Consider the following 14,265-nt stretch of genomic DNA (forward strand, 5'->3'; position numbering starts at 1 on the left):
GAACATGGCATTTTGAACTTGCCCATGAATTGACTGGCCAAATCAGGTAATCAATGAAAATCAATCCATTTACTGTACATATTTGAAAAACTGTGAGATCTGGGACATTACCTTGTCTTAGGGGATGTGGTTAGCCATTCTTCGTGTTTCTCAAATGTTATTAAATAAGCTGCAATTTCCTGAAACAGAAGAATAAAAAGATAATAACAACAATTAGCTCACATTGGATCCTGAGAGGTAAGAAAGTTTTTTGCTGTTTCCCAGCCGCTGTCCTCTTTTGTGAGGCCGGAACCCCATCTCCAGTGGAGAAACACTCGACTTGGACTGTGTTTCTATTTTGATTTTTTTAAGACCTTTCCATTCAACCTGCCATACTCTAATAATCAAAGCACTGGGTTTCAAAAGATGAGTCAGTGGCAAGGACAAAGATATTTCTCTGTAGGAGGAAAACATCAGACACCATTTCAGCTTCTAAATGTCATTAATTTGAAGGAGGGGAAAAACACATGCCAACAACAGGTCTCCACTCATGCAAGGTCAGAATTGGAACGTTTAGTTGGTCTCCTTCTGAAGCTGGAGTAACCTTTCATCATTGTCACAAGAAATGTTGCCTTCTCTCAGCATGAGCCCCAAGCTCCGAGCCAAATCACACAAAGATTAAAAAAGAAAAGAAAAGAAAAAGCCATATTACAGAGACAGAGACAGAGACAGAGAGACAGAAACAGAGAGAGAGAGAGAGTTAACCTTTCCCACTACTGATAACTTAATCTATTGAGGAGCGCTTCAGAACGAAGAACAATGTCAGCAGAGTTTAAGGCAAAGATGGAAGAAATGTGGGCGCCTGAAGGTAAATTAAATATTTATAAACACAACAACATCACTGCAGATAGAATTACTGATTTATTAACAATTTCCATAAAAAGCCAGTGGGTGACATCCACATAAGTCATTGCTCGGGCTCTGAGGCATGATGTGGCCCATTACTTCCAGCTCCAAACGAATCTGCTAACGTGAAATTGGCAGGGACCGTAAGTTAGATTAAGGTTGGACTAGCACACAGTTCCCTTGATCTTGGTGATGCTACAGTGTGGAGCTGCCGCCCTTGACAACCAGAAAAATGTGGAGGACGGGCCTCCCTTCTCAACTTTCTGTGCAGCTGGGGTTCGTGGAGGGCTCCTCGTGATAGAGCAGCCCGGCCACCTAGAGACCTGCAGCCTCCCTCTGCAGTTAGCCTCCTCTGGGCTTGGACATTAGGGAGTGGACACCCGTGACCACAGAGACGCTAAACTTGGCCTTGAAGAAAGAGAAGACACATCACCAAAACCAGGGAAGTGGAGCAGGTCAAAGTAGAAAACACCAGCCATGCCACAGGGTATGAAGGTCACCAGCCTGGGGGTGGGGTGGGCGGTCAGGGCCTCACATCATCGTGGAAACCAGCCACGACCACGAGCTAGCCAGTGACTGGTCACCAGAGCCCAAGCCACCTCAGTCCAGAAGGCTGGACCTTTCACCAAGAAGCTGGGAAGCAGAAACCTATGACAAGAACAGAGTTGCCTTGTTGTACAGATTTTTACTGTTGACTGCAACTAAAAAGCTGATCAACCAGCACATTGTTCCCTCTCATCCCTGAGAGAGAACATATTCTCTTTCCCCTCCTTAGAAGATATCTTCCCTAAGGTGTCACCATAGATAGGTATCACCTCCCCTGGCTGGCCCTCCTAACTCTTCATGACAGGATGGGTTGCCCATCCTCTGTGCTCCCATGGCACCCAGCACCTTCCCCCAGTGTGTAGGATTTATCACTCTGCATCCTAAGGGCTTGTTTACTTGGATAGCATCCCCCACTGGGCCATGTACTCCTCAAGGGCAAGGAATATGTCATCACTGATGTATCCCTGGGACCTCACAATGTCCTGATAAGTGTTTGTTAGACAGATGGATGGATGAGTGGGTGGGTGGGTGCATGGGGGGAGGGAGGGAGGAAGAGTGGGCATTACAGAAATAAAATTGCATCTACGAATGTCTGTGTGTGTGTCCTGAGTATGTTGCATGTTTGTACATGTTTATTACTTAAGATAGTTGAAGCAAGTGCTTAAAAGCAGCAAAACCCAGCGGCTCCTAGATAAACATTTACCGGTGATTTAATTAACTCTAAGTCACTGTGGGAAGGTGATATAGTATCACAGTTAAGAGCACATGCTTTAGAAGCAAACAGACCTGGCTTGGGGTGCTGGCTCTGCCACTTATGCACTGTCTGATCTTGAGAACATCACTTAACCTGTCTAGACCTCAGTTTCCTATGAAACTGAGATAATACCACCTCATGGGTAGTTATAAGGAGTGAAAATTCTTAATACCCTGACTGGCGTATAGCTATGCCCCATAATCATCACTATCATGATTATGATTAGAAGGTCTACGTGTTGCAAGCTGGCTCCACAGAGGCCCCGAGGAGGCAGCAGGTACCAAATGGTCCAGATCAGAATCTTCCAGCGCTGCTGGACTTACTTTCATCGATCCCACCCTCCACCCCCTTCCACCACCGTCCACCCCCTATTCCCACAGTGAATGGTATCATCACAGTGACTCTTCAGAGTTAGTTGGAGTCAATCCTTCCCTTTATCTACTGGTGCCCATTTGGTTGCACAAAGCATTCATTCATTCACCTCAGAGACCTAACTAACATTTTGAATCTCAAGAGAATAGTAAACAGGACATGCTGAGCATCTTCTTCAAAATAAACATGTGTAACAGTATTGTCATGGAATGTAGTTATCTTGTAAAGAATTATAGGACTGACATTTTTCTAATACTTTCAGAAAAGGAGTTCAGAATTTATGCAATAATAAACACCAGGTCTTGAAACAATCTGCATGTTGTAAACTATTCAAGTGTGTAGCTTTCAATCTACAACAATAAGTTTCCCAGAAATTAAATAGGCATGAGCTGATAGTGAAAGGTATGCATGAACATGTATTAGCATGTGTGACAGTCATTAATGAAACTGAACAAGTGAATGACCTTGACAGCAGGCAGTGGCTAGAGTCAGGAAGTGGATAAACTGTGCCACTTCCTAGGTGCATCAGCCCATCTACCTGAATTTCAGGAGCCTTTATATCTGGGGGAATAGTCTATGCTAACTGGAACCCCTGGGATCCATGCCCTTGCCCAGGATCATGCTGAGAGCTAAGTGACCCCTAATGGCCCAGAAGGATGGAGGCACAGGGCACCCCAGACACCTCTAGATTCATCACAGTGTCCCAAAGACCCAGACTCCCAAAGAAGGCCTTCGTGAACATCCCTCAGGCAACAGTCACCCCAACCTGGCAGGGCCCCCTCTACTGCTACTGTCGTGCAAAGAGAAAAACGCCCTGGACTACTTATTGCAATCAGTGTTTACTCTACAAATGTTTATTGAGCACCTACTATGACCAGTCAGATAATAAGACCACATGAAGCCTGAGAGGGCAGACAGCAGAAGCAAGAAGAACTACAATTCTGCAGCCTGTGGAACGAAACCAGATTCACAGAAAGATAGACAAAAGGAAAAGTCAGAGGACAATGTACCATGAAGGAACAAGATAAAAACCCAGAAAAACAACTAAATGAAGTGGAGATATGCAACCTTCCAGAAAAAGAATTCAGAATAATTATAGTGAGGATGATCCTAGACCTCGGAAAAATAATGGAGGCAAAGATCAAGAAGATGCAAGAAATGCTTAACAAAGACCTAGAAGAATTAAAGAACAAACAAACAGAGATGAACAATACAATAACTGAAATGAAAAATACACTAGAAGGGATCAATAGCAGAATAACTGAGGCAGAAAAACGGATAAGTGACCTGGAAGACAGAATGGTGCAATTCACTGCTGCGGAACAGAATAATGAAAAAGGAATGAAAAGAAATGAAGGCAGCCTAAGAGACCTCTGGGACAACATTAAACGCACCAACATTCGCATTATAGGGGTCCCAGAAGGAGAAGAGAGAGAGAAAGGACCCAAGAAAATATTTGACGAGATTATAGTTGAAAGCTACCCTAACATGGGAAACGAAATAGTCACCCAAGTCCAGGAAGCGTAGGGAGTCCCGGGCAGGATAAACCCAAAGAGAAACATGCTGAGACACATAGTAATCAAACTGACAAAAATTAAAGACAAAGAAAAATTATTAAAAGCAACAAGGGAAAAATGACAAATAACGTACAAGGGAACTCCCATAAGGTTAACAGCTGATTTCACAGCAGAAACTCTACAAGCCAGAAGGGAGTGGCATGATATATTTAAAGTGATGAAAGGGAGGAACCTACAACCAAGATTACTTTACCCAGCAAGGATCTCATTCAGATTCGATGGAGAAATCAAAAGCTTTACAGACAAGCAAAAGCTAAGAGAATTCAGCAGCACCAAACCAGCTCTACAACAAATGCTAAAGGAATTTCTCTAAGTGGAAAGCACAAGAGAAGAAAAGGACCTACAAAAACAAACCCAAAACAATTAAGAACATGGTAATAGGAACATACATATCAATAATCACCTTAAGTGTGAATGGATTAAATGCTCCAACCAAAAGACAGAGGTTCGCTTACTGGATACAAAAACAAGACCCATCTATATGATGTCTACAAGAAACCCACTTCAGACCTAGGGACACATACAGACTGAAAGTGAGGGGATGGAAAAAGATATTCCATGCAAATGGAAATCTAAAGAAAGCTGGAGTAGCAATACTCATAACAGATAAAATAGACTTTAAAATAAAGAATGTTACAAGAGACAAGGAAGGACACTACATAATGATCAAGGAATCAATCCAAGAAAAAAATATAACAATTATAAATATACCTAAAGACCTAAATGTAAGGCCAGACACTGTAAAACTCTTAGAGGAAAACATAGGCAGAATACTCTATGACATAAATCACAGCAAGATCCTTTTTGACCCTCCTAGAGAAATGGAAATAAAAACAAAAATAAACAAATGGGACCTAATGAAATTTAAAAGCTTTTGCACAGCAAAGGAAACCATAAACAAGATGAAAAGACAACCCTCAGAATGGGAGAAAATATTTGCAAACGAAGCAACAGACAAAGGATTAATCTCCAAAATATACAAGCAGCTCATGCAGCTCAATAACAAAAAACAAACAACCCAATCCAAAAATGGGCAGAAGACCTAAATAGACATTTCTCCAAAGAAGATATACAGATTGCCAACAAACACATGAAAGGATGCTCAACATCACTAACCATTAGAGAAATGCAAATCAAAACTACAATGAGATATCATCATCTCACACTGGTCAGAATGGCCATCATCAAAAAATCTACAAACAATAAATGCTGGAGAGGGTGTGGAGAAAAGGGAACCCTCTTGCACTGCTGGTGGGAATGTAAATTGATACAGCCACTATGAAGAACAGTTTGGAGGTTCCTTAAAAAACTAAAAATAGAACTACCATATGACCCAGCATCCCACTACTGGGCATATACCCCGAGAAAACCATAATTCAAAAAGAGTCATGTACCACAATGTTCATTGCAGCTCTATTTACAATAGCCAGGACATGGAAGCAACCGAAGTGTCCATCGACAGATGAATGGATAAAGATGATGTGGCACATATATACAGTGGAATATTACTCAGCCATAAAAAGAAACGAAACTGAGTTATTTATAGTGAAGTGGATGGACCTAGAGACTGTCATACAGAGTAAAGTAAGTCAGAAAGAGAAAAACAAATACCATTCGCTAACACATATATATGGAATCTAAAAAAAAAAAAAAAGGTTCTGAAGAACCTAGGAGCAGGACAGGAATAAAGGCGCAGACGTAGAGAATGGACTTGAGGACCTGGGGAGGGGGAAGGGTAAGCTGGGACGAAGTGAGAGAGTAGCACTGACATACATACACTACCAAATGTAAAATAGATAGCTAGTAGGAAGCAGCCGCATAGCACAGGGAGATCAGCTCAGTGCTTTGTGACCACCTAGAGGGGTGGAATAGGAAGGGTGGGAGGGAGATGCAAGAGGGAAGGGATATGGGGATATACGTATGCATATAGCTGATTCACTTTGTTACAGCAGAAACTAACACAACATTGTAAAGCAATTATACTCCAATAAAGTTGTTAAAAAAATTATAAATAGGGCTTCCCTGGTGGCGCAGTGGTTGAGAATCTGCCTGCCAATGCAGGGGACACGGGTTCGAGCCCTGGTCTGGGAAGATCCCACATGCCGCGGAGCAACTAGGCCCGTGAGCCACAATTACTGAGCCTGCGCGTCTGGAGCCTGTGCTCCGCAACAAGAGAGGCCGCAACAGTGAGAGGCCCGCGCACCGCGATGAAGAGTGGCCCCCGCTCGCCGCAACTAGAGAAAGCCCTCGCACAGAAACAAAGACCCAACACAGCCAAAAATAAATTAATTAATTAATTAAAAAAAAAAATTATAAATATATATGCACCCCAACATCAGAGCACCTCAGTACATAAGGAAAATGCTAACAGCTATAAAAGAGGAATTGGACAGTAACACAATAATAGTGGAGGACTTTAACACCTCACTTACACCAATGGACAGACCATCCAGAGAGAAAATTAATAAGGAAACACAAGCTTTAAATGACACTTATAGGACATTCCATCCGAAAACAGCAAATTACACTTTCTTCTCAAGTGCACATGGAACATTCTCCAGGATAGATCACATCTTGGGTCACAGATCAAGCCTTGGTAAATTTAAGAAAATTGAAATCATATCAAGCATCTTTTCTGACCAAAACACTATGACATTAGAAATAAATTACAGGGAAAAAAACATTGAAAAACATAAACACGTGGAGGCTAAACAATACATTACTAAATAACCAAGAGATCACTGAAGAAATCAAGAAGGAAATCAAAAAATACCTAGAGACAAATGACAACGAAAACACAATGATCGAAAACCTATGGGATGCAGGGACTTCCCTGGTGGTGCAGTGGTTAAGAATCCACCTGCCAATGCAGGGGACAAGGGTTCAAGCCCTGGTCCAGGAAGATCCTACATGCCGCAGAGCAGCTAAGCCCATGCGCCCCAATTACTGAGCCTGTGCTCTAGAGCCCACGAGCCACAACTACTGAGCCCGAGTGCCACAACTACTGAAGCCTGCATGCCTAGAGCCCCTGCTCTGTGACAAGAGAAGCCACTGCAATTAGAAGCCCGTGCACTGCAACAAAGAGTAGCCCCCGCTCACCACAACTTGAGAAAGCCCATGCACAGCAACGAAGACCCAACGCAGCCAAAAATAAATAAATAAATTTATTTTTTTTTAAACCTATGGGATGCAGCAAAAGCAGTTCTAAGACGGAAGTTTATAGCAATACAATCCTACCTCAAGAAACAAGAAAACTCTCAAATAAACAATCTAACCTTACACCTAAAGGAAGTAGAGAAAGAAGAACAAACAAAACCCAAAGTTAGTAGAAGGAAAGAGATCATAAAGATCAGAGCAGAAATAAATGAAATAGAAACAAAGAAAACAATAGCAAAGATCAATAAAACTCAAAGCTGGTTCTTTGAGAAGATAAACAAAAATGATTAACCTTTAGCCAGAATCATCAAGAAAAAGAAGGAGAGGACTCAAATCAGTAAAATTAGAAATGAAAAAGGAGAAGTTACAATGGACACTGCAGAAATACAAAGCATCCTAAGAGACTACTACAAGCAACTCTATGCCAATAAAATGGACAACCTGGAAGAAATGGACAAATTCTTAGAAAGGTATAACCTTCCAATACTGAACCAGGAAGAAATAGAAAATAAGAACATACTGATCACAAGGAATGAAATTGAAACTGTGATTTAAAATCTTCCAACAAACAAAAGCTCAGGACCAGATGGCTTCACAGGTGAATTCTATCAAACATTTAGAGAAGAGCTAACACCCATCCTTCTCAAACTCTTCCAAAAAATTGCAGAGGAAGGAATACTCCCAAACTCATTCTATGAGGCCACCATCACCCTGATACCAAAACCAGACAGAGATGCTACAAAAAAAGAAAATTACAGAACAATATCACTAATGAATATAGATGCAAAAATCCTCAACAAAATACTGGCAAACAGAATCCAACAATACATTAAAAGGATCATACACCATGATCAAGTGGGGTTTATCCCAGGGATGCAAGGATTCTTCAATATACACAAATCAATCAATGTGATACACCATATTAACAAACTGAAGAATAAAAACCATATGATCATCTCAATAGATGCAGAAAAAGCTTTTGACAAATTCAGCACCCATTTATGATAAAAACTCTCCAGAAAGTGGGCATAGAGGGAAACCACCTCAACATAATAAGGGCCATATATGACAAACCCACCGCAAACATCATTCTCAATGGTGAAAAACTGAAAGCATTTCCTCTAAGATCAGGAACAAGACAAGGATGTCTACGCTTGCCACTATTATTCAACATAGTTTTGGAAGTCCTAGCCACAGCAATCGAGAAGAAAAAGAAATAAAAGGAATACAAATTGGAAAAGAAGAAGTAAAACTTTCACTGTTTGCAGATGACATGATACTATACATAGAGAATCCTAAAGATGCCACCAGAAAACTACTAGAGCTAATCAATGAATTTGGTAAAGTTGCAGGATACAAAATTAATGCACAGAAATCTCTTGCATTCCTTTACACTAACAATGAGAGATCAGAAAGAGAAATTAAGGAAACAATCCCATTCACCACTGCAACAAAAAGCATAAAATACCTAGGAATAAACCTACCGAAGGAGGTAAAAGACCTGTACTCAGAAAACTATAAGACACTGATGAAAGAAATCAAAGATGACACAGATGGAGAGATATACCATGTTCTTGGATTGGAAGAATCAATATTCTGAAAATGACTATACTACCCAAAGCAAACTACAGATTCAATGCAATCCCTATCAAATTACCAATGGCATTTTTTACAGAACTAGAACAAAAAAATCTTAAAATTTGTTTGGAGACACAAAAGACCTTGAATAGCCAAAGCAATCTTGAGGGAAAAAAACGGAGCTGGAGGAATCAGACTCCCTGACTTCAGACTATACTACAAAGCTACAGTAGTCAAGAAAATATGGTACTGGCACAAAAACAGAAATATAGATCAATGGAACAGGATAGAAAGCCCAGAGATAAACCCATGCACCTATGGTCACCTTATCTTTGATAAAGGAGGCAAGAATATACAGTGGATAAAAGACAGCCTCTTCAATAAGTGGTGCTGGGAAAACTGGACAGCTACATGTAAAAGAATGAAATTAGAACACTTGCTAACACCATACACAAAAATAAACTCAAAATGGATTAAAGACCTAAATGTAAGGCCAGACACCATCAAACTCTGAGAGGAAAACATAGGCAGAACGCTCTATGACGTAAATCACAGCAAGATCTTTTTTGACCCACCTCCTAGAGTAATGGAAATAAAAACAAAAATAAACAAATGGGACCTAATGAAACTTAAAAGCTTTTGCACAGCAAAGGAAACCATAAACAAGCCTAAAAAACAACCCTTAGAGTGGGAGAAAATATTTGCAAATGAATCAATGGACAAACGATTAATCTCCAAAATATATAAACAGCACATGCAGCTCAATATTAAAAAAACAAACAACCCAATCAAAAAATGGGCAGAAGACCTAAATAGACATTTCTCCAAATAAGACATACAGATGGCCAAGAGGCACATGAAAAGATGCTCAACATCACTAATTATTAGAGAAATGCAAATCAAAACTACAATGAGGTTATCACCTCACACCGGTTAGAATGGGCATCACCAGAAAATCTACAAACAATAAATGCTGGAGAGGGTGTGGAGAAAAGGGAACCCTCTTGCACTGTTGGTGGTAATGTAAATTGATATAGCCACTATGGAGAACAGTTTGGAGGTTCCTTAAAAAACTAAAAATAGAATTACTATATGACCCAGCAATCCCACTACTGGACATATACACAGAGAAAACCATAATTCAAAAAGACACATGCACCCCAATGCTCACTGCAGCACTATTTACAATAGCCAGGTCATGGAAACAACCTAAATGCCCATCAACAGACGAATGGATAAAGAAGATGTGGTACATATATACAATGGAATATTACTCAGCCATAAAAAGGAACGAAATTGGGTCATTTGTAGAGACGGGGATGGACCTAGAGACTGTCGTACAGAGTGAAGTAAGTCAGAAAGAGAAAAACAAATATCGTATATTAACGCATACATGTGGAATCTAGAAAAATGGTACAGATGAACTGGTTTGCAGAGCAGAAATTGAGACACAGATGTAGAGAACAAACGTATGGACACCACGGGGGGAAAGTGGGGTGTGGGATGAATTGGGAGATTGGGATTGACATATATACACTAATATGTATAAAATGGATAACTAATAAGAACCTGCTGTGTAAAAAATAAAAAATATAAAAATACAAAAATTTTTAAATAAAGAGCACATGAAGCCTGCCCTTAAAGAGCTCACAGCCAGGGACAGAGATAAGTCAACATAATAGTGGGGCGTTCACGCCATCACAGGGTCAACTGTCCTGTCAACTCTGTAGCCAGACCAATGGGTCATCTCAGGCCTACCGAGCTGCCATGCAAGCAAGCAGAGGCCCCGGGGAACCACACCAATTTATGAACTATCTTTGAGCACCAGCCGCTCCCTCCTGCACTCTCAAGGTAAGAAGGACACCTCCCACGCAGATCCCCCCTGGGTGGAGCACCTGTCCCACTTAAAGGCAGCCCCTCTGAACAAAGGAAACTGAATTCCCAGAGCCAGGCTCCCTCCTGTGTCATAGTCACATTGACTAAGCCCCAGAGCTGGACTCGGCCACCAGGGAGGATCGCTGCGCTGCTCTCTGGCTCCCAGCTGGATGGGGCGTGTCTGGGTCACCTGTCTGCTCCCAGACCCGTGCTGCCCAGCCCATTCCCCTTATTCTGGTTCTGATCTGTCTCATCATCAGACGGGCAGACCATGGGCCAGACCCTGCCTCCCCAAAGCTTAGGATCTTTTTGGGGAGAGAGCTAGGTACACCCCAAAGAACCACAAAGGACAGAAGATGCTAAATAGTGTGGAGCAAAGTGAGAACCATCAAAATTCAGAGTAAGGAGAGTCATCTGGGCTACGAAGGGGAATGATTTCGGGGGGAGAGGGACTTCATCATCTGTGTCATCGCTACCATCATAACAGCTAACGTTGGCAGAGTGATGTCTAAGGCCAGCGACTGCTCTAGGACTTCATGGGGGATAGTCTCACTTAATCTTCAAAACAAACTACAAAGTGAGAACATGCCCGTGTTACAGGTGGGGAAACTTGAGGCACAGGGCAGTTAAGTGGCTTGCCCAAGGTCACACGGCTAAACTCTGTAGAACCCAAACCCACGCAGAATGGTTCCAGAGCCCACACTCTCCACTACTGATCTGAACTTCTTTAAAGAACAGCTACGGTGTGTCCAGATGGAGAAAAGGAAAACCTGCCCGTGTACAGTCATGCTTTCCTAACTCAGGCTAACAGCCTCCTGCTTCCCACTGAGCTGGAGTCACCTCACTGCCCCACCTCCCTTCAGGGAACCAGGAGGAGCCAGACTGAGCATCCATCAGCAGGATTCTCTCCTTCCAGCAGGATCAGGCTCATTTCCACCCAAAACCCTTGTATGATTCATGGGGTCATCTACTTCAGTGATAGGAAAAGTTTCTTATATCCAGGAACCATTTGCTTTAAATGTCTTACAATACAGACAAAACAACAGACAAAAAGAGACAAACACTCTAGATGAAAAGGGGAAGAGGTTTTGAAAAAAAGCATCTTCATCCCAACTGTCTGGCCCTCCCACTCTTTCCCCAAAGCTGCAGCAACCTAGGGCTCCAAAGAAGACAGACAGAAACACAGATCCGGGCCATCTCATTTTCACAGAGCAGGAAACTGAGGCCCAGAGAAGGGGAGGGACTTGGCCAAGGTCACGTGTCTGTGGCTCAGCCAAGCTGGGACCCGGGACTCCCAACGCCCAGTGCGTGATGTTCTTTCCCCTCCTGCCTGTTGCCTCTCAAACTCAAGTCTGGCCCAGGAAATTCATAGAATGCTCAAACCAAAAGAGAGTGTGTCCCAGAGAAGTGAGAACTGGCACTCAAACAGAACCATGTACACAAATGTTCACAGCAGCATTGCTCACAATCGCCAAGAGGCGGAAGCACCCCAGGCGTCTATCAACAGACGGATAGATGGATGAACAGAGTATGGTCTTGCCACACAATAGGTTATCCAGCCGCAAAAAGGAATGAAGTTCAAACACACACTACAACACGGATGAACCTTGAAAACATGCTGGCAAAAGAAGCCAGACACACAAGGCCGCATGTTGTATGAGCCCATGGATGCGAAATGTCCAGAACAGGCAAATCCATAGAGATAGAAGATAGGTTGGTGGTTGCCAGGAGCTGGAAGAAGAGGGGTGGTGGGGAGTGACTGCTAAGGGGTGTGGGGTCTCCTTTGGAGGGGATGAGAATATCTGGAACTAGATAGTGGTGAAGGTTATACAACATTGAGAATACACTAAATGCCACTAAGGTAAATTGTATGTGTATTTCACCACAATAAAAAAAGAACAAGAAGAGAGTGCAGACATCCAGGTAGGTGTGGCCGGAGATGAAGAAAATGCCAGCCTTCCTTTCCTACAAGGTTGGACCCTGAACCCAAAGGGCCACCCGCATGCCTGCAGGCCTCCTCCAGCTCCCTGGCTCCCTTGGTATCTGGTTTTCCTGGATCCTAAACACGGCATCAGTGCCAAGAAGAACGACTCGACTGTCAAGATGAAGGAATTCACTGCAGGACCCAAAGCAAAGACTGTCCAGCTTGCAGATTTTAAATGTTTAGTTTGCCCTTTGGATGTTCAAGTAGAAAAACTGCCACCGAGGTATGATGTCTGTGTGTGGCAGGGGCTCGGGGAACAGGCTGTGGTAGAATCCCACAGGCCTCCGTATCTTTTTGGCATTGATTTCAGTCCCTGCAGATCAGGGAGGTGGGTGGGCCCCTCCCGGGCCCCTCCCCAAGGCACTGACCAAGCCCCACCAAGAAGGACAGAGTGGGCAGGACTTCCTGGCATTGTTGCCTGGTCACATGCTCTGTCGCCATGCATCTCTGCCATCCAAAGTCATGCCGACCGCCCACCACCCAACTGCCAGATGGGGCTGGTCCTGCCTGCCCCCAGGTGATGGGTCAGACAGAAAGCTGCAAAGCCCATCTCGGTGGTGAGCCAGCAAGGCTCGGGGTCATCCTCGGAGGCTGCCCCCAGGACTGCAGGTGGGAATGCATTGTGCCAACCTGGCTCTTCTTGCCCCTTCCCACCTCGGCCCCCATGCACTGATTCATCCTGCATAACCTGTCTGGCCTTGTTCATAGTTCACCTCTTCCAGGGAGTCTTCCCTGCTGCCTCACTCCACAGTGAACACCAGCTTCTGGAACCTTCTCAGCAGTGGTTGCACCACTCCTGGACTCCTAGCATGCAGGGTTTTCTGTGGCTAGTGTTTATGTGCCTGGTGGTTCTCCCTTCCTAGTTTCACAATGTCTGGGGAGGGTCTGAGTCTCAGTCCCTACATCACTGTAGAGCCCTGAGTAGTTCCTGTACCCAAAGATGACTGTTGGCAGATAGAGGTTGAGTGAAAGAATGCAAAGTTCTCTTCTAAAGGATGCAAACAGAAAGAGCCCATGTATGAGCCAACTCTTGCTACAAGCTGGGTGGTTGAGGGGTGGACAAATAAAGGTGCAGTTGCCATTAAAGCTCGATGCCCTACATGAAGAGGCTGGACAGAAATGTTCTGCTAAGCGCTCCACATTCGGAAAGGCAGCACCTGGCCAGCCCATCAGCACCAGGGCAGCACAGTGCAGTACAAACATAACGTGAGCCACAAAGGCAAGCCACAGTTGTGATTCTAAAACTTCTAGAACTACATTTTTCGAAAAGTAAAAAGAAACAAATTAATTGTAATAATATATTTTCCAATATATTTTCTATTTTAACCCAATATGTCCAAAATATTATGACTTCACAAATTTTTAAAAAAGCAGTCATGAGCTATTTCACAAATTTTTTCAACTAAGTTTTCAAACCTCAGTGTGTATTTTCCATTTCTAGCCCATCCCAAGTGAGAGCAGCCATATTTCAAGTGCTGGGCAGCTACCTGTGGCTGCCATATTGGACAGAGCAGCTCCAGATACAGACATCACAGGAA

The 14,265-nt window shown here is 43.1% G+C and overlaps 1 protein-coding gene across 9 annotated transcripts in view; it reads right to left on the reverse strand.

Annotated features, from left to right (window-relative positions):
* The window catches only part of CAMTA1 (calmodulin binding transcription activator 1), an 898,980-nt gene that overhangs the window by 609,703 nt on the left and 275,012 nt on the right, over positions 1 to 14,265 (reverse strand). For all 9 annotated transcript variants that reach the window (XM_061187140.1, XM_061187133.1, XM_061187142.1 and 6 more), the window contains exon 4: positions 112 to 179. In XM_061187140.1, the coding sequence (XP_061043123.1) occupies positions 112 to 179 (68 nt within the window). The remainder of the gene's footprint in view (positions 1 to 111; positions 180 to 14,265) is intronic.

Source organism: Eubalaena glacialis, chromosome 3 (assembly GCF_028564815.1).
Source record: "Eubalaena glacialis isolate mEubGla1 chromosome 3, mEubGla1.1.hap2.+ XY, whole genome shotgun sequence".
Classification (NCBI taxonomy): Eukaryota; Metazoa; Chordata; class Mammalia; order Artiodactyla; family Balaenidae; genus Eubalaena; species Eubalaena glacialis.